The sequence below is a fragment of the Sciurus vulgaris genome (genome assembly GCF_902686455.1).
Source record: "Sciurus vulgaris genome assembly, chromosome: 8".
Taxonomy (NCBI): domain Eukaryota; kingdom Metazoa; phylum Chordata; class Mammalia; order Rodentia; family Sciuridae; genus Sciurus; species Sciurus vulgaris.
In genome coordinates, this window is record NC_136468.1 from 140,738,367 (window position 1) to 140,758,827 (window position 20,461).

The 20,461-nt window shown below is 44.2% G+C and overlaps 1 protein-coding gene across 3 annotated transcripts in view; it reads right to left on the reverse strand.

Moving 5' to 3' along the window:
• Positions 1-20,461, reverse strand: part of FBXW8 (F-box and WD repeat domain containing 8) — a 102,383-nt gene that overhangs the window by 18,927 nt on the left and 62,995 nt on the right. For all 3 annotated transcript variants that reach the window (XR_013765713.1, XM_079151014.1, XM_079151013.1), the window contains 2 exons: positions 19,792-19,988; positions 15,986-16,192 (listed from right to left, as the gene is read on the reverse strand). Coding sequence is in view for 2 of the 3 variants with exons in the window: in XM_079151014.1 (XP_079007140.1) it covers positions 15,986-16,192; positions 19,792-19,988 (404 nt within the window). In the remaining variant the exon portion in view is untranslated. The remainder of the gene's footprint in view (positions 1-15,985; positions 16,193-19,791; positions 19,989-20,461) is intronic.

Sequence of the window (20,461 nt, forward strand, 5' to 3'; positions counted from 1 at the left end):
AATGTGGCCACCAAGTCAACAGATGTTGTTGGGGATTTTTTCTTTTAAGTACCAAGTGTATACAATGGGAGGGTTTAAGCAGTGATTACAGAGCAAATTTTTACTGGCATCAGATGTTCCTTTAAGAATTATCAAAAACAGCTAACCCACGCTGAGACCCATGTATCTGCAAATACCTACAGGAAAAGCTGGGTATGCGGAGACGGGTGTGTCTGCAAACGTTACCATTGGGATGCAGGGTGCCACCACAGACCCTGGGCACGTTTCCGCGCTCTCTGGCCTCCATTAGACCTAGAAGGCACTATGTGGATGAAAGCCTTGTCTTCAGAAGGAACTTGGGCGGAAAGTCCTCTGTTTATGGTATATTTCCCCGTAGAGATCTTAAATTATTTCTGATAAATCCCAGCCTTAGAATCTTAACTTTCAATTTCATCAATTATTCTGATTTCTCTGAAATCTATTTCTAAAAATTTTTTTCTGATTTCAAATATGCTACATCTTGATACAAATTCTAATAGAATTACTTAATAAAATAAAGTGGCAGCCTTCTGTATAGCCTCTCTCAGGAATAAAACACTTAACAGTTTGGTTATAGAATTTTAGACTTTTATATGTCAATGATGCATGTTTCTCTTTTAATGTATCTAAAAATTTTCTTTTCTGCATGGGATTATTATTTTGCAACCTGTTTTTCTACTTGTCAGCACCTACAGACAGATCTTATTCTTTTATATGGCTGCATAGAATTTCTCTCTGTATACACAATTCCATATTAAAAGGTATTTGGGTTGTTTCTGATTCTTTAAGATAAAACACATAATTTCATAATTCATTCAACAGCCAGTCAAAAAATATTTATTAGTCGCTTTTTATGCAATAGGCACTGGAATGAACAGGGATGGCAGATGATGTGCAGGAGACTCAGTCTGCTGCCAGATGAAAGAGTCTGGGCCTCTCTGCCAGCTGCTGCCGGCCACCAGCTGTCCTGCTCATCTATACCCAGGACCACCTCTCTGTGGAGACCCACTGACCCACCAAATAGCTGTGTCCTAGCAGCTGGTGCCTCAAGCAGCAGGGGCAGTACCCTCAGAAGGGAAGCAACAACCACAGGCCCAACATCTGGGAAGCATCAGCAACTGCCCTGGGGAGGCAGGCCTGCATCCTCCCTGTGTGACCTGGATCCTCTGGGGTACCCAGATGTTACTTTCCAAACCATAATGGAAAGGGCTGGGAAATGGTCACTGTCATTTTAATAGGGTAAGTTCAAGGAAGGTCAGTGCCTCCTTGGCCCAGCAAGAATGGAGTTTGGCGCTGCAGACTCTTCCTAAATCTAGGACTGACATCACCCTCACAAGCAAATACGAAGCACTTGTATCTAGAACCGCTATGAAGGAATCAGAGCCTTGCCATCCTAGAACTCTGCTCACATACTGAAGAGCAAAGAAGGGAACTCCGCACATTTTTTTTTTCAAGTTTACCAAAACAGTGAAAGGTATTAGGCCAACAACCAGCCAGCACCATGTCGTAGCTGGTGGCCTCCTCAGAACCCCTGCACAGCCTCTCCAAGGAGATCAGGAGTGGGCAGATGGCTTCCTCACAAGCCTGAAGCATTTTAAAAAGCTTTGTGAATTAAAGATCATTTGTCTACCATCATTTTATAAAGGGAAGTGACACAGCAAAAGGTCGGGAGATGCTGGACTGAACTGAAGCAGAAAAGAGCCCATCGGCACAGAGAGAAGACCTGATGAAACGTCTCGGAGACGACACTGTCTGCCTGTCTTCCTTTCTGCTCCTGAGAGCTCTCCTCCATTACTACCACATCTATTTTGCTCCTCTGAGGGGAAAAGTCATGATCAGAAGCCAAATTCTGGAGCACGGAGCCAATAGACCTCATGTTCTCTCTTCCCACCCACTCAAATGTACTCTGTGCTCTCTTCTTGAAGAAGCCCTTGGCACGCAGAGTTCTCCCCTCTTGTCAGGGTGGGAGGTATTTACTGTCTACAAGCTTCATCTGGTGTTCCCACGGAGCCATCTTGAACTGTGCATTATCTTCTTCCAACCCTTCAAACACTGAGGATGGAGAGTCCCCAAAGAGACACTGATGTTAGGTCAGGTGCGGCTCTGTTACCAAGCCCTTTTACCTCACATGGGAGAACATGACACAAGACTTAGACTCTAAGTCCTTTGGAGCAAAAATCCTATCAATCATTCATTCTGCAGCATGCAGCAGGGGCCCAGTATGTGCCAGGGACCATGTTAGTTACACATTCTCTGCATCTTGGTAAGTACTTGCATTGGCGTTTGGAAATAACTGGAGCTCAAGGGCAGGCAAACACCCAGCTTCCCCCAGGTTAGGAACCCAAAACAGACTATTTAATGCTTAACATGTTCCTCCACCCCCAGATATTTGGTATGAACAAAGAAACTGCTTCATCCTGCCCCAGAGAGGGAGGTTCCACAGACACCTCTTTACCATATCTACATTCTAGGACACCAAAACTGCATCCAGTCTAAGATTCCACTGCTCACAAGATGGCAGACTAACATGCCTAGAAAACAATGCTAAAAGACAGGACACAATTCCATTTGTTTCCAGATAGGCCTTCAGACATTCTGTTTAACTCATAAGAAATCAAGAAAATTCATAGGAGCCAAAAGTGAAAAGAACACGGAAACCAGAAAGGTAAGCGAACATCAGGCCAGGGACGCATGCCAGTGTCAGGAGCCCAGACAGCTAGGGAATCGGGAGATCCGGGGTCTGGCCAGCACCAAGGAAAACATCAAGACAGACATCTCTCTGTAAAGCTGAGACCTTGTAGGCACTCAGTTAAAAGCAAGTTAGGAGGGAAAAAAGTCTTATCTACTGGTAGAGAGAGACCACCTTCTGAAAATCTGTCCACCTCAGCTTCAGCTCAAGGTGGACAAAACTCAAGTTGTGATCACATGTGCACCCTCACACGAGGTCAGGGTGGAATTTACACCATCTGCATGGTCAGGAGAATGCAAGCCTAGTAATTCAAGTATTTTCAGGTTGGTAACATGCTTCCCAGTACCTAGCAGAATCTTCTCAGAAGGACAAATTCAACCCAGACCCCTTAAGAGACCTACAAGTAAAGATCACCCAAAGATGAGCTTGCAATTAAAAAAAAAAAATCCAAAACCAGAAAGAAGCAATTTATCATAAGTGAGAGACACAGAAACAAGCTAAATTAGACTTCAAGCATATTAGGTATTTATCAAATGAAGAACAAAACAAGCATGTTGAAAATGTTGACAGATAAAAGAGGGAGAGAGTAAAAGTTAGCAACACTTATTAAGTAGGTTTGAAAAACAAACCATAGAGATTATAGTCAATGAATGGGATAAACAAGAAACAGGATGAGTCCAAGAGGGAAACTGTGAACTGGAAGACTGATTTGAGGAATTACTCAGAATGCAACAACAAAGAGAGATGGAAAATATAAACGAGTAGTCCAGCACTCATCTAACCTGTGCTATAGACAGAAACAAGAGCAAAACTTTCAACAGCAAAGTGGCTGGGGATTTCTGCAACTGAAAGGAAGGAAACATAAAAAATTCCCAAGAAAAACAAAAAATAAATCTGCTCCTAGAGACACTGCAGTGAAACCACAGAAAATTGAAAACAAAGAGATACTCTTAAAAGCATCCAGAGGAGGGAAAAAGTCCTAAAAGGGTATGAGAGGACCTCTGGCAGCCACCTTCTCAGCACGTCAGTGGAAGTCAAAACCAAGAGTATCTTCAAAAGACTAAGGGAAAGTATCTGTGAACCTAGAACTATAAAAGACCAGAAGACTGCCTTTCAAGAATGAGGATGAGGGCTGGGGACATAGCTCAGTTGGCAGAGGGCTTGCCTTGCATGCACAAGGCCCTGGGTTCAACCCCCAGCACCACAAAATAAAAAAATAAAAAATAAAAGAGGATGAAATAAAAGCGTTTTTGGATTGAAACACAGAGAGTACTTTTGGCCAACAGATTTTCACTAAAAAAACTTCCAAAGGAATTACTTTTGGGAGACAGAAAACTCATTCCAGATAAAAGTTCTGAGATGCTAGAAGGAATAGTGAACAAATATTCAAGTAAATGTGCCTAGAAGTATGCAAACCCTGGCTCCAAAACAACAAAAACAACGCTGGGTTGGGGGTTAAACAGAGTAAATGCTCTCCAGTCTCTAATCATTGTTTCAAGCAGTCAAATGCCATAAACAACAAAAATACTATAAAACAAGGAAAACGTACCACAATCACAGAGATGCAGATGCACAGGGCATGCTCCAGGCGTATGGTGTGAATGGAGGCTTCTCTGGAGACCTACACCGTGACTGGCATATAAAAGGGGCCCAGTATACACGTGAAGAGAGAATGAACAGAGATGTGTAAGCCCTGCACATCTCTGAGTGGACATGTCCCATAGAGGCAGATGCCCCTGGGCCTCGCAGTAAAGACAGGCTTCACAAATACAAAAGAAATGTTAAGTCAACCTGCGTCCACCAGTGGGGTGAGGCGTGGTGGGGCTGCTTCCTGAGTGGCAAGTACGGTTTCATTCAGTAGAGTCATGAAGCAGGAGACTAGAAACGCTCCTTTTTTTAAAGCACAAAAGAGATGAAAGGCCTATAAATCTTCGGGTAGAATCTACTCATGTAAACAACTAAAGGTGCTATTCTAACTCAGTGTAACTGTGGTCCAGAGAAATGTGAAGTCTAACTACAAACAATGCAGGATCTATGTATCAATACTCACACACAAAGCGAATGAACAGCTTCTATAAATTCAAAGATGAGCTAAGATTTTTAAAAAAGGGATGAGAAAGATGGACAATTGAGGAACGAGAGGGAGCTAGTGAGAAAAGAGTAAATCATACACAAAACAGCCAATAAAAAAATAAAAAAGCAGTTAATATACATGAATAATGGATGTCTGATTTAAAAGCAGTTTACTCCAATATGATGTAATTTTTGACAATCAGCCAGAGAGACTATTTTGTAAGTCCTTGCCAGAGATAAGTCATAGCATGAGGCTTGGTAACACGGGCGTATCTGTGAACATGTGGAAAATGACTTTCACCACTGTCCCAAAGGTGACTTTCTGTTGGCAAACAGAACCTTGCCTCTCAGGTGCACTTAGCAGCAGCAAGCAGCAAGATGCAAGGCCTGAAGAGATGGCTCCCTGAACGAGCAGCTCCCCGAATGTCCCCCAGCAGTTTCCATGACATGCTTCTGGCACGGCACACACACGCTCAGCACAGAGGGGGAAGCAGCCTGGGCTGCGTTCAGGTTTAAGTTTTAATTGGAGTGACAAGCCCACAAGGCCAAGATATTCCAGGGACGAGGCGGTGCTGCCGAGCGTCGCCAGGCTCTGGGTAGGCAAGGCCTGTACAAGCTCCCCGCCACGTGCCAGTGCACCTGCAACCCCCGCTGTTCCAGGACTGGACTCTTCCCGGGGAGGCAGTGCCAATCACGCAGGCTGTGCCAAACGCAGGCTTTGTGATGCGGGCAGATGTCGACGAAGGGCCAGAGTGAAGCGGCACCAACACCTATTGTGACCCAAGCCTGAGAGGAACCTGGAGAGCAAGAGTGTGCCCAGGAGAACGCCAGGTGAAAGTCACACAGACGACTCTGCTGCCTCCCTCCCCACTTGGTCTGGCGCAGTGGGGGCAGGACGGACAATAAAGGAGGCCAGGTCTGCGCTGGGAGGGGCGGAAGGCAACTGCTCTGCCTCAGATCTCTTGAGTCGCAGTCCCTGGGCTAGGAAAGGGTAGAGCTGTGGCCACAAAGAACTGGTGAACAGGTACATAAAGTGAGGCGGGGTGCCCACTGTCCAAGTGGTGAGTCCAAGGGCGAGACAGTGACTGCGACTGACGAGCAAGCGCAGGAGCCCCCGCGGTCTCCTGTCACGCTCTCGACGTGCCTCACGACAAGGAGCGCAGGCAGCTTCCAAACACTTCACATATCAACCACGTTTATACAGCCCCATGAGAAAGAGGAGCTATGAGATCTGTTATAGGGAGAAAACTGAGGCTGCAAACTATGACACACATTTTACAATTAAAGGAGCTTGGACATTATTTTTAAAATGGAAAGATTACACGTGAGCTGCTTATAATATAAAACTATCTGTAAGCCTACCGGCTTAATTAACATTGCACAGGAAATTCAGGATATCAAACCAGCCTGGTTATCAGTTTTCTTTTGACTACCATGGTGACTTCTAGTTTGGCCCCACGTGAGGTGCACAAAGGCTTAGAAGAGGGGGGACAGACAGACTGTTACCCAGTACAGATCACTGGCTTCAATCACGTTAACTAACTTGCCGCAAATCACACAGGTAACAAGGCAGCAGCAGCAGCCTGAGGCACAGCCCAGGTGTCAGCGTACTAGCCTATCTTTTCCCAATTCCTGTCAAAAGTGGTTACTAATAGCCGTGTTCTGGTACACGCCAATCACTGCCATTGTGACCCCGCAGTTCCCTAGGTGAGCTGAAGGATTTTACTCGCGCACCCACAAGGGGGTGGAGCTGGAGAGAGGGCCAACTTCTTACCTGGCCCTTTAGTTCTGGAACCAGGACTGAAACCTAGGCAGGTGGCCTTCAAAGCTCATGCTCTCTAAATCTCTAGCACAGGTACTCAAAGGGTGGTCACAGGGCCAGCAGCCTCAGCAGCTTGGGCACTCGTCAGACTGCAGTTCTCAGGCCCTGCCCCAGACACCGGGAACCAGAAGCTCCGGGTGGGCCAACGATCCATATTTAAGTGCTGTGGACTCGGATGTCCCCGAGGGTGTGAAACCCCTGCACTACACCTACTCTGTACTGCCTGCAGGGCTGGAAAAGAGTTGCAGGCACTGAAGAGCCAAGTGTTACTCGGCTCTGACTGCCACCACCTGCCTCCTGACTGCTGCCCTCTGGTTGGGCCACAGCGCCAGGCAGTAACCGCGTACAAGCATGAGGAGTAGGTCCTGTGTGCTGCAAGAGCAGACAGGGAGCTCGGAACGGCTGCTGAGGTTTCTTCCAGTAGGTGGGACTCTGGATGGGCCTTTCTGGAAAGAGATGGAGGGAAGAGGGAACCTATTGCGTCCCTGGACAGGAGTGAGCACGGCGCACTCGCGACTGCACCTCCCTGGCTGGACAAGGGCTCATCTTGGGAATGGGAGGCTGGCTGCCAACATGGGGCCTCCTCCTGGGGTCTCGATGGCCAGACTGCAGGTGACGCCAGGATCTAGCCACGGTCCTCAGCATGTGGCCATCCCGCCAATAAAACCTAAAACAGGCACAAGAAAGAGCACCAAAAGGTGCTGAAGAGCAGAGACCGGGAAGGGTGCAGCAGGCGAGGCGGGCTCGCGGAGGGAGTGCTCCTTAGGAAGCACGTTTTCCGTGGCATCTTCACCATGCACTTTAAGATTCACTGTGAAGGGAAGCAGCACAGTGCAGAGTCATGCGGGGAGCAGGTGGGGCCTAGGCCAGCGTCCTGACCCGCAAAGACCTGAAGAAAGCTGGGTTTGGAAATGGGTTCAGGCCCAGTCAGTTGTCCCTCACTGCAGGCACAGTTTTTGAGCAGGACAGAGGAGTGGTGGCTGGAAGCTGGGTCGCCACACAGCTGCCTTCTGCCTGGGACGCACCCCCTATCTTGAGGCCTCATTTTAACAAACTGTAAACCTCTTATTCCCCTGGAATTCCTAGCTTGGAATGTGATCGTGGAACGCGGGCTGACCTGGACTTTTCCTTTGTCTGTCTACACAGGGATTTACCCTGTAAATTAAGAAGACACCAAGGGAATGCTTTCAAGAGTAACTCTGCCTCCATTAGAAGGACTCATCTCTGCAACTCAATAATTGATGTTATACGCTCACTCTAACACAGTGCGCCTTCCAGAAGACTCAAGTGTTGGGTAAATTAATAAATCATATTCATCTAGGCACTGGATTAAGAGCAAAGTTCTCTACTTTGTAATACTGTGTTAGTCTAGTTTAAACTGCTATGTGAATTTGAAAATAGTAAACTATTTATTGTGGGGCTGAAATTCAAACCCACATAGACCATTTTCTGTGGGCCCCCTTCTTTTCCTCTCCTCCAGACCAACACCATCGGCCACAACCATCTCAAGGTGTGGGAAGCACACAGCCACTCTACGGTGGTGCGTTTTCACTTCTGGGATAAAGGCAAACCGTGACTAATGAAGAAACACTAACAAACCTAGTTGCTGTCTGGGCAATATCTACTCTGAGATTCCTCTGGCACAAAAAACCGACACCATACCCATCTGAGCAGGTGAAATAAATGCAGCAGTCAACTCGCAGTTCACATTCTGCTGTGGGTGAGGGATGGTGCACCAGGAGGGAACTTTCACACAAATAATCAGGGAAGCCATTAGAAAAACTGGGCCCTGAATAAAACTCTAAGTTTAACTGAAAATCCAAATGAGAAGAAAGGCAATAAACCTCATGTATATACTTCACTGTAATGGTCTGTAAGCCTGCTCAGAGCCTCGAGAATACCGATTAGTGTCTTTGAAAATTAGAAAATAATACCAATACCACTGGCATACAAAAAGCACAAAAGTGTGAGTACCGAGAGGAGACATCTGGTACATGGTGCCAGCCCCTCCAGTAAGGCTCCTTCACACCGCGAAAGCTTTCTGCACAGCGGCTCACTCAGCCGTTCACATTAACTTACTGCTCTCGTTCTGCATGGAGGCTAAACAGGCCTGACCCTTTCTATTCTGAATGTATCCTTTCAAAACGACCCTCAGGAACGTGAATCCTGTGCAGGTACTGCTATCACTACAAGTGTGATTTGAGCTCGGCTCCCACACCAGCCCAAGGTTACTAATGCCCAACTGGCCTGGACCCACAGGGAACTCCCTCTAGTGGGCCTCTGCCGCCACCAGCGCTGCCCTGCCACAGGCTTTGCCTGACAACTACCCAACCCCACAGGTGGTGGGCATGGGAGGTGAGGGAGCAGTCCACCAAGGACAGAGCCCCAGCCACGTGCAAAGCACATTGCTTATGAAAGTAGGTGTCTTCCCAATTTCCAATTGGGGAAACACTAGCTTGCCTGAGGTATGTCTGACTCCAAAACCCTTGCTCGTCCCCAGTGGTGAGATGATGCTACCTTAACTGTAGCTGAGGGTTAACTTTCCCTATACTTACTTTCTGTAACTTTGCCGCTCCTTCCAGACCACTAGAGATCAGAAAGCACTGTGAGCTTCTCTACAGAGCAGTAACATTCTAAGACATGCTTTCTGCAGAAGATCCCTCCAGGTTGATAGAGCCTCAGGCCCTCGCAGGTCTCTAAGCTGGAAAGCTTTTTGCTCTGTCTTGAGAAAGTTTAGGGATCTATGGAGATGCTTCAAGGTTCTCAAGGAGAATTACATTTATTTTTATTCATTACAAGCAATATTCCTGCAATGATATCAATTACTAATGTCATTTTAATATGAAAACATTCACAAAATACATTTCAATGTTCATTTATCATCTATCTGTATAATTTTTTCATCATTCTGGAATTCACCAAGTTCATTAGGAAGGTCTTACGACCATCCATCTCAACCTGGAGAAAATCACCTTTATATTGCTAAGCCACACTTAAGAACCACAAAGCTGGAATCCATGAGGCAGATGTCATATTTGATTCACCTCTATTCCCAGCACCAACCGGACCTTCAGCATATAGCATGTGCTCAGTCAGTACTTATTAACAATGATATAACCTTAATATGGATTCTTTTGATAATATTACTCAATAACCCAGGAAACTGGTCTCCATGATCTATTTGTCTAAACTTCTTCAAGAAGAAAAAAGTTTTCAAGGTTTAAAGTGAGCAATGAAAACTAAATTAGATATTCATTTTATGAATCCTTGACTTTAAACTATTTGTCTTGCTTATAAAATACCATCTTTATTCTCCTCTGGAAAGGAACCTTGAACAAAAGACAAGAGGACTTCCTACTCTGGAGTAGGTATGGGAGAACATGGCCACAATCTGAGCACTGTCTTTCTGATTCCAAAGGCTCCGCAGATAAATATTTCACCTCGTGACTAGTGCAGGCAACCAATCGGAGTCTCTTCGTGTCCATGAACGGGGAATGATTATCATAAGAGACGTTAGCAATTATTTTCCAGTGTGATGTAAGCTGAGGCAGCAGCGCCAAGCAAGCGTCCTTGTCAAATGCACTCCAGCCTTCTGGATTACTTCACTCACATCTCCCTGATTAGGATGTATGCCGTGTGCTGCTTAATACAATCTGCCATCAAATGCCAAGTACTTCAGAACTAAATTAGGAAATATGTCCAAATATATAGAATGATGCTAAGAGCCCTAAGTGGATCTTGCTTTGCCTTTATGAGGCATGAGACTCATCGTCAACATAATGCTCCTCAACAATTCTATCTTCTACCTCTGAGAGCACAATTTAATTCAGGCAACAAAAGAATTAATAAAGATGATTTTCTATCATAAATATGGTTTCATAAATGAAAGTATTTTTGACAGATTCAGGAACTATGAGACACAGACACAACAATTTGAAGGGATGTTTGGGTGCAAAGAGCCACATTTACAGATTCACACTGATCTTTGCACTGCAGTATGACAAAGAGATAAAGCCAAAGTATTACTGTTACATTTGTTTTCCTTCATAATCACATGCAGCTCAGCAACGGCTACCTTTAAGGTCAGTTATGCACTGAAATCTGAGAATCCAAACCAAACTTATTAACTATCAGAGAAGGAGGGGGAAGGGCTAGGGAGTGATACTGGTCAACTTATATTGCTATATTGTGTGCATAAATGAATGTTTAACAACAAATCTCATCAATGTGTGCAAGTATAATATACAAATAAATAATGTAAAAAAAAAAAATCTACTTTTGCCTAGAAGAAAGACTTTCAAGCAGTCTTTCTCAACAATACCACTTACTTAGTAAGATACAGGAAATACCAATTTCCTGTCATCAATCATTCCTTCCAGCATTAGCATGACCCTTCCAGAAGAAACAGAAGCAATGGACTCACACCCCATTTCAGAAGCCCTCAACTACTCCCACATCCTCCAGCAGGAGATCAGTCCAGCACAATGGCACAGTAAACCTGAAAAAGTTTAAACCACTGAATCACCTCACCAAAGAATCCAGGAATGTGGGTTCTAGACAGGGGACCAAAGGCCATATGTCCAACCTCATTTTATGGATAAGAGGTCGGTCAGATTACCATCTTAAAAGAATCGTAGACCCCCCTCAAACAGACACTGAATATGCCAGCATTCAGTGTATGCAGCTCTTTCCACCGGAAGAGCAGCCTGACGACCGTCAGACCTGCTGCTGTGATTCCAGGTGAAACCAGGTGGTCTAGTCATCCATCCAAGTAACGGAGCTGCGAAATAATGAAACAAAGGGCGAGACCAGTCAGATCTCAGCACGTCCTTCCTGGCCTCCTCTTCTTGTGATCTTTCTGTGAAGCCACAAAGAGGAAAGATATCAAGGAACTGCTAGGGGAATGGGATGCACTGCCACCCACCACTACCCAAGGTACGACTTCCGTGGATAGTGACGGCTGTTGGAATTACCACGGCACACATCCCTTTGACCACGTAAGTCCCCCCAGGAATCAATCCTGCAAATGCATTCATGTAGGCCAAATGCAACAGCAAAAGAGTGGGAGCAATCAAACACTCACCAAAGTGGAGCTAGCCAGATTTACCAAGGCACGTCCATAAGGTGCAATATCATGACATTCCCCCACAGCAAAGAAAATAACTCTAGGAAGCTTCGAGTTTCACTGCATGATCATTGTCACTACATTAAAGTGTGTTCACATGTATTCCTTGCATCCTAATCTTGTACCAACGATAGTTTAGTAATAAATGATTTTAAAATGATACCTTCACAGTTTTTTTTTTTTTTTAAGCTTCACATAATGGTCACACCTCACCTTTTGGGGGAAAAAAAATTGGCATAAAATCTGTGATGATGATGCAGTGAAATACAGTTCTTTATTATTTCCAAGAGATGTGGTAAGGGGAAAAGCAAGGTGCAAAACAAACACTGAGTTATTTTACCACTCATATTTTTACAAAGGGGGCCTTAAGCGCCTACAGAGTAGTCTCCTCGTGAGTACACGAACTCCCTCTGCAAGGATGCCCGAGGACTGCCAGCAGTAATTTGGCTCCAGGAAGAGAAACAGAGGCAGGCTGAGAGCAGCGGGAAAGGGTCTTCCCACAGTACACCCTTCCCGCCAGTCTTCTGATTTCTGAATCCGGAGGTTGCATTACTTACTTTTTTAAAAAGGCATTTAAAAATCTGATATTTAAAGAAAGGGCAAAAATAATAGCCATTTTTATCTATGTCTTTATGTGGCCAAAGAAAATGCTGGCAAACCCAAGTGTGGTCCCTTAATTCTGACCCCTGAAATCCAAGTCTGGGAACCCCTGCCCTGAAGGCAAACCCAGATGGTAGAGCACTAACTGAGCCTCTTCTACCTGAGATGGAGAGGACCCCAAACCAGCTATAATCACAAGCCTTTTCTAAAGACTAAGCAGACAAGCTTTTGCTAAATTACTTGGTTTCTTCTCCTTAGAAAACTTTGTTTATTAACAGAGTTTCGTTACTTGACAAGTACCAGTTTGCTGAAACCTGTGTGTAATGCTGTTTTAATATTTCAATGCCAGGAACACACTAGTGCTCAGTAAGTACTTACGATGAATACACGACAGACTGGCTAGCAGCACACAGGACTGGGTGGCTCTGAACCATTGTTACTCGATGCCTGTGCAGCTGTGGTGCCTGCAACATGCTAATGTGGTCAGCATACGGTACAAGGACATCGTCACCTCACAGTCACCACTACCCCTGGAGCGCTTCTACAGGTGAGGGAGAGCTGGGCTCCTGGTTAGAATTCTATTTCAGCATTTGCTTTTACTGTCTACTTTTATCTCAGTTAATCAATAATACACTAAAACTAAACCCCAGTTCTGAATCAGGTACAAACAAAAGATAACCTAACTCTCTGTTCTCACAAAGCCTTCATCTGAATCCCAGATATACAGGCCAGAGGCGCAGACGCAAACCCCGGCGTATCCATGGCTTCAGGCAAACTCCACTGCTCGCTGTCTCTCACCAACCTAATAAAACGCGCTGGCCCTCCTGTTGCCAGGCTGATACAGCCAAACATGGTAGTCATAGCAAAATGAGGCTCAGCCCTGCACTCGAGACTATTTAGGAATTATGACATCACATTATAGCACAGCAGGATGATTCTAAAAGTTCACAGAGCCACTCAATAACTCACGTGGCTTAACTCACATGGAAATTAGACCCCATGATTCTTAAAAAATATAGGTTTTTCTGAAGAAGCAGAAAATCCATTAAAGACAATCAGATGGGAAGTCCTTCTGCTACAAATATAAGGAAAGTCATGTAGAAGAAGCTTTGCATCCACCTTACTCTGGAATGGGTGGTATTCACGTTGGCGACACATTCCAACATGAAGTTCTTATCGGCCAGTCACATAAGTATCTGGAGGTTCGGGGTTGTACTCACAAAACATTTGGATGACTAAATGCTACTGTTAGTTTTCCAGTTAATATTTAGAAACATTCTTGTATGAAACTTTCTCCCATTCCTAATTTTAAAACAACAATGAAAAATATAAGGTAATAAGTTATTTGCAAGGGAGGACAGGAGGGAAAAGGGGAGAATCATGAACTGAAATCAATTTTAATGCAAGTGTGAGTTTGTTAGGATGAATGCAACTATTATGTGTAACTATAAAGCTCTAATTTAAAAAAAAAAGAAAGAAAAAAGTTATTTGAGAGACTATATATTATTAAGTATGAACTTCAATAAGATTAATGTATCACTCGGCTGATCTCCTAATTAATACTTTTAAATAGGCTGAAAAATTTGAAGCAGCATCCAAAAAAATACCTGCTTACATTGGTATCTAAGGGCTCCTTCTAGAGCTTCATAGGTGTGCCTACTACCCCCAAGGACTGGGGTTTGAGCCCCAGCACTGAAAAGAAAAGGAGGGGAATCCTTCTAGTCTAATTTTAGGCTGAACTATCCCTCTACCATTGAGTCTCTCAAAGGTATCCACTTCAATGGTCTCTTCATAGTAGTAAACCCACCCAGATAAGTCAAAGAGAAACAGGACTGCCACATGGAAAATCCATCAAACATAAAACGGGGCTGGGGTGCAGTCAGTGGTAGAGCGCATGCTTCGCCTGTGTGAAGCCACGGGTTCCATCTCTAGCACCACCAAAAAATAATAATAATAATAATAATAAACTGGATTAGAAATATGAAAAAATTTGGCTAGGGATGTAACTCAGTGGTAGAACTCTTACCTGGCATGTAAGAGGCCCTTGGTTTGATCTCACAATTTAAACAACAAAAAGGCCTTTCAAAAATATACATGAAAAATGTAAAGAACAAACAGACTCTTTCTCAATAATTGAGCTTACCAGGATCAGAAAAAAAGTATTTCCAGAGCTAAGAAAGGAAACTGCCTTAGGAATGCAGCTCTTGCTCCTCCCCTTCACAGGAAGATGGACTCGGGAGTCGGCGCTACAGGCTTTCTGACAGTGCACCCGAGGTGCTCCGGCCCCACAGGCGGGCCCCTGCACGGAGGGCTGCCTTCTTCCCAGAGGTCACGGTACCACACATATCTTCCCTGCTCCTCAGTCTTCTGGGAGGACGAATACGTGATTAGAGTCCAGGATGCTTCAATTCTGGAGTACTGACTAGGCTGTAAAAATGGGGGCACTTACATATTTGACCTTATGGGTCAAATACAAAGGATGTGAAAAGCACCACCAGAGACCCGAGTCCAACTGTGAGTGGTAAAAATAATGCTAAGTACTCTCCTGTGCCAGGTACTAATGCTTAGAAGTGCCCATACATCTTTTCATTTAGTCCTGCAACTATTAGGAACTCCATTTTACAAATGAGGAAACAGGCATGAAGTGGGTAGGCAACCTGCCCAAGGTCACAGGAGGCAGGAGGTGAGGGGGCCAAGCCGGGTGCATCCGGAGCCTAGTTTTTTTCTGAGTTCACACTACTGCCATGTGGAAAGGGGTCTCCTTCCTTAGGAGCAGTCCACTGTCAGAGGAGCCCTTGGCTTCAGACGTTCCCTCCCAGGATCCTAACAACCGCCAGCAGTGATGGGAGCAGGCAAATTGGAAAAAACACAAAACCAAACAAAAACTTCATTCCTTCCTCCCCTGATGCCACAAAAGCAGAGTTCTGGAAATCAGCTTGGTCTACAGTCAGGGTAGTAAACCAGGGGAGTAATGAAACGTAGTCACCAGTCAAAGCATCCCAACTAAAAATCTGCTCCCTGCTTCTCACTCAGAGTACCTGAAGGTACTTTGATACCCTGTTGGTGAGAACGTAAATGCTGATCAAGCAACCTTTCTAGAGCGCGACTTGGCAGTATCTATCTACATCTCAGTGCACATTCTACGGATATACCACACAGGATTATTTTCAAGTTGCAACATGCTGTGTAGCATCGCCAGTGAGAGCCAAAACAATGAAAGCAACCCAGTGTGCACCAGCAGGGGAAAGGCTAACCGGCTGGGGGTCTGTGAGCACCCACCGTCTAGGATGAGGGAGCATGGTATATGGAACATGGAGTGCTCTCTGAGCATGGTACTCAGTAAGAACAGTGGATACAGAACAGCATGAATATTATCGATACTCATTTCTATGGATATGTTTTTAGCAAGCAAACATACCTATCTATGTATTAAACTTTCCTACAAGAATATCTAAAAATTATTAATGGGTTGAAAGAAGGGAGGAGAAAGCAAACAATCACTTTTTACTTTATATTTTTTGAAGTGCTTTTTTATTCTAAGCTGATATATTGCCCTCATACATCTGAAAAGAAAAAAAATCAGCTTTAATTTTTTAACTGCATATAAAAAAGAAAATGTCTTGTTTTGTGTTAACTGTACATCGTGATAGTTTTATACCTTGTTTCCTTCATACACCCATCCGAGACTCTTTACTCCGAAAGCAACCTGGCTGGCTGAGACGTCTAAACATGTGACAGGCTGGCCGTAGACGTAGTGGAGGGTTCTGGCTGAGTCCTCAGCTTTCAGCAGGTATACCAGATCTCCAGCAGTGGCCACTGCCACAGGGTACCTTCCAGTATCCGGAACTATTTCCAGGTAGTCAACCTGTTAAAGGATAAGAGGTGTTTAGTCCTATGATGTCCTCCTGACATGGTCAAAAACAGCAATTTACTCCTGTACATCAGTGAGAAGATGAGCAACCCAACAGAAAAAGACAAAGAACAGGAAATGCAGCACAAAGAGTTCTTTTTCTAAATACTTTTTTCAGTTGTAGATGGACACAATATATTTATTTATTTTTATGTGGTGCTGAGGATGGAACCCAGTGCCTCACATATGCTAAGCAAATGCTCTATACCACTGAGCTACAACCCCAGCCCCACAAACAGTTCTTGCTCAAATAAAAAGATGTTCATAGTGAAAGACACACAATACACCCCTGAAAAGAAAAACACAAAGTGAAAATTCATTGAAAATCCATTTTCACCTGTCACATCAGTAAAGATCAGTAAGTCTGAGAACACATTGGGTTGGAAATGAAGAAGGGGACACTCATATTTATACTACTTGCTTTTGGTGGGGATAAAATCTGGCAATTCTTGCCCAAATGTCAAATGAACACACTTTCATACCCAGCAAGTCCACTTCTGAGAATGTACTTATAAAAAAACCCACACATATGCAAAACAATTGTGGACAACATTATTCTTGAAGTATTATTCTGTCATAGCTAAAAACTGGAAAAACTTCAACATCCATTACCAAAAGACTAATAACTAAATGACTTAAAATACATCTATATATTGGAATACCATGCAGTCACAGAAGAAAGTATGAAGATATTTTTATAAACTAATACAAATGGGATACCTCCAAGGTGAGTTTGGGGGAGAAAGTAAGGATGCAAGACAAGAGGATTTCCAGCGTGCTAAAGTGTGTAAAAGACGGGGACAGAGAAGTGGGCAATGCGCTTGACTTGTGCATGTGTAAACCTTCCAACGATGCTTCGCTTCAAGGAGGGAAACGGGCTGTGAGAGGAGGTGCCAAGGGGCTTTCCCGCTGTTAGTAGTGTCTCAGATTCTGAACCATGAGGGTATACTAGCTATCTGAGACAAAATAAAATAGATTTTTTGCAGGAGGTGAAGGTACTAGAGATTGAACTCAGGGGCACTCGACCACTGAGCCACATCCTCAGCCCTATTTTGTGTTTTATTTAGAGATAGGATCTTACTGAGCTGCGTAGAGCCTTGCTTTTGCCGAGGTTGGCTTTGAACTTGTGATCCTCCTGCCTTAGCCTCCCAAGCTGCTGGGATTACAGGCATGTGCCACAGCACCTGGCAAATTTTTATTTTTATACAAGAAACTGAGAAAATAAATTCATTCAGTTCAAAATTAACAAAACCGTATTCTAACAAATCTGTGTAAATACCATAAATGCGTTACCAAAAGGTTAAAACATCTGAGTTATCTGCTATCACCAAGTTTCCATGTCAGGCGATGATTCCAGCGAGTCCATCTGGCCATCCCAGGGCAGGAAGCCATTACCAACAGGCACTCCGTACTCCAGACTGCACTACGGTTAGCACCTGAGTCTCTAATCTGCCCGGGAAGAGGAACACCTTGCAAGAATTATTTGCTTTCCTCTATTTTTGAGGGGCACATTTGCAGTTTTCCTCCTTGAATAAATTATGAGCATGAGTGCCGGAGGTGAGACACCCTGTGTAATTATGGAAATCCATAGTGTAAAAGGACAGCATTGCCCTGACAGCATGCCAACTGAGTTCAAAATTCGGAATTCTGAAGACTGTCCAGAGGAGCTTGAAAGAGAGTAAACATCCAGGTGACTCTACTAATCCTTGGGCTCAGCCATGTAAGTGGCGGCCCGACGCCCCAGCCGCGGGTCCATCACAAAGGATGGAGGCTCTAGGCTAACACTGCAAACCTGGGAACACTGCCTCTGCTCTTCAGGAAGTGTGTCTGGGGAAGATGAAGACGTTCAGATGCTGGGCTGGGGGGCACTTTTTCTAGGGATACCCAGTGCATTCTGTGGCAACTAATCACCCAGGCATAAAATGCATTCTAGAACATGCCTTCAACAACAGCTGCGAGCTTCATCTCTCTCTGAAAATTCATTCCTTATTTTCCTAAAGTAGACACTCCCAGTCTAGCCATTTCACTTCATCTTGATGTTGGATTTTGACAGACCAAAAGGCTCAGATTGACAGTGGTTGTGCCATTTTCTGGGAACTATAAAGTACTTCAAAAAACTTGCAGTCTGTGCCAGCATACCACCTTATTGCCAAGACAGGATTTATACTTTATACAGGAACTACAGGAACTCACATCTTTTTTTTTTTTTTTTTAAACCAGGAATTGAACCCAGAGGCACTTAACCACTGAGCCACATCCACAGTCCATTTTATTTTTGAGACAGGGTCTCATTGAGTTGCTTAGGGCCTTGCTAAGCTGCTGAGGCTGGCTTTGAACTTGAGATCCTCCTGCCTCAGCCTCCCAAACCGCTGGGATTACAGGCATGTTCCACTGGGCCCGGCTCTCATCTTAAGTAATCATCCCAGTTCATATAATTACTGCTGGTCTTCAGTGCCCTTCAGTCAAAGACCAGATAATAAGCACTGTGGTAGTTTAGAGAATAAAGAGAAATATCGTACTCTCACATTTTTTTTCTAATAAAACCCCAAGATGAGAAAACAGCACTAGGCAGTTTTGAGGAAATACTTCTCCAAATTACAGAGATCTAATTCTTAAAGGGAAGAAGCCTAGGAGGTGAAACATTGATGCCTTGGATTTTTAAGTTATTCACATTTAACAAAATTTCCATTAGGGAGAAAAGTGAGAGAGACAAAGGCTGGTTCTTGGTCAGGCCATCAATTCATTATTCAGTGTTGGCTTTTCTGTTCATTTTTCCCAACTAATGCCAAAACCAAGTTTATTTACATTAAATCTAAATTCAGCATAGGCAAATTTAGTACTTACTTCTTACCTAATCATCTCCCACCTCAAAAGCAGGTTCTCATACACTGTGAAGTGAGCTCAATGTAAAGAATTCTTAGCTGGCTCAGCTTCACATGTGGCGTCCTGGAACATGGCTACCCAATTAACACTGACTCAAATCTATTTTCACTCAAGAGTTGCTCTTCATCCCAGGTTTGACAACCTCGGGATGAAGAAAAGTGTAGGATGGAACCTTCCTTCCATATGGACCTGGATGACACCACCGAACTCATTTTCACTTATGCATTCAGCCAGACACTGATCTTAGACTTCCAGGGGTGAGTGAGAACCTTCCATTTTAGTCTGAAGGAAGGTGAGGACCACAGTGATGAAAAACTCTGGCCCCAATATCAGTCCTGAGGTTGGTATATTTTGTGGGTTTCCTTCCTGCAGTACTGGGGATCAAATTCAGGGCCTCACACATGCTAGACAAGTACGCTACCACTGATCCATGCAGCCCAGCCCTGAAATCTGAATCACAGCTTCTTAGCTCTGGGGCTAAGCCTCTTCTGGATTCTGGGTAAATGGAGAAAATAATACCAACTATTTTGCAAGCTGATGTGAGACTTATGGAAACAAGATCCCACGGGAAGCCCCAGGTGAATGGGACCTGCCAACATCAGAACCAACTGTTTATATTAGACAAAGAGATTCCAAGAACAGAAAGTAAGCTCACCAGAATAAAGGCTTACCAGTTTCTGAACCTCAAATTCTGCAGCTATTTGCCAGTGCCCCTCCTCATTGGGATACAGCATTACAACATCAAAGGCAGAAGCTGTGGCAACAGTGGCATCTTCCTGGCTGAGGGCTAGCGCCTGTATTCTTGCATCATGCTCAAAACGGTGAACAGGGTACTTCCCCGTCCTCAGGTCCCAAATATTGAGAAATCCTAGGTAGAAAGAAACCATGCAGGTAACAACTTTAAATTCACTTAATATGTATGATTTTATAAGAATCATGCAATCATTTTATTTTTCAAAATTCACCACAAAATTCAAAAGAGTCTAAGGCTATATGGTTGCATCCAGCTCCACTACTTGCTAGGTGTAGGACTTGGAGGAGTCACTCCATAGCTGTGAGCCTCCCTCCTCACCTGTAAAACTAAAGATAACCTTACCTACTGTACAGGTCTGCTGGGCTCAGGAGGCCACCTTGTAAAATGCTGAGGACAGGCCATTCCTAGTTATCTCCAATTTGTATGTATTCTATGGTGCCTCCTATGGGTAAAGTGTATTTAATCTATCAATAATGCTAATTTCCTTTCTATTGCTCATCTACAAATCCAGTCCTATTTCCTGTAACTTCCTATATTGCCTAGGATAAAGCTTTTCACTTTTTTTCTCTTTGCAATCTATCTTCCCA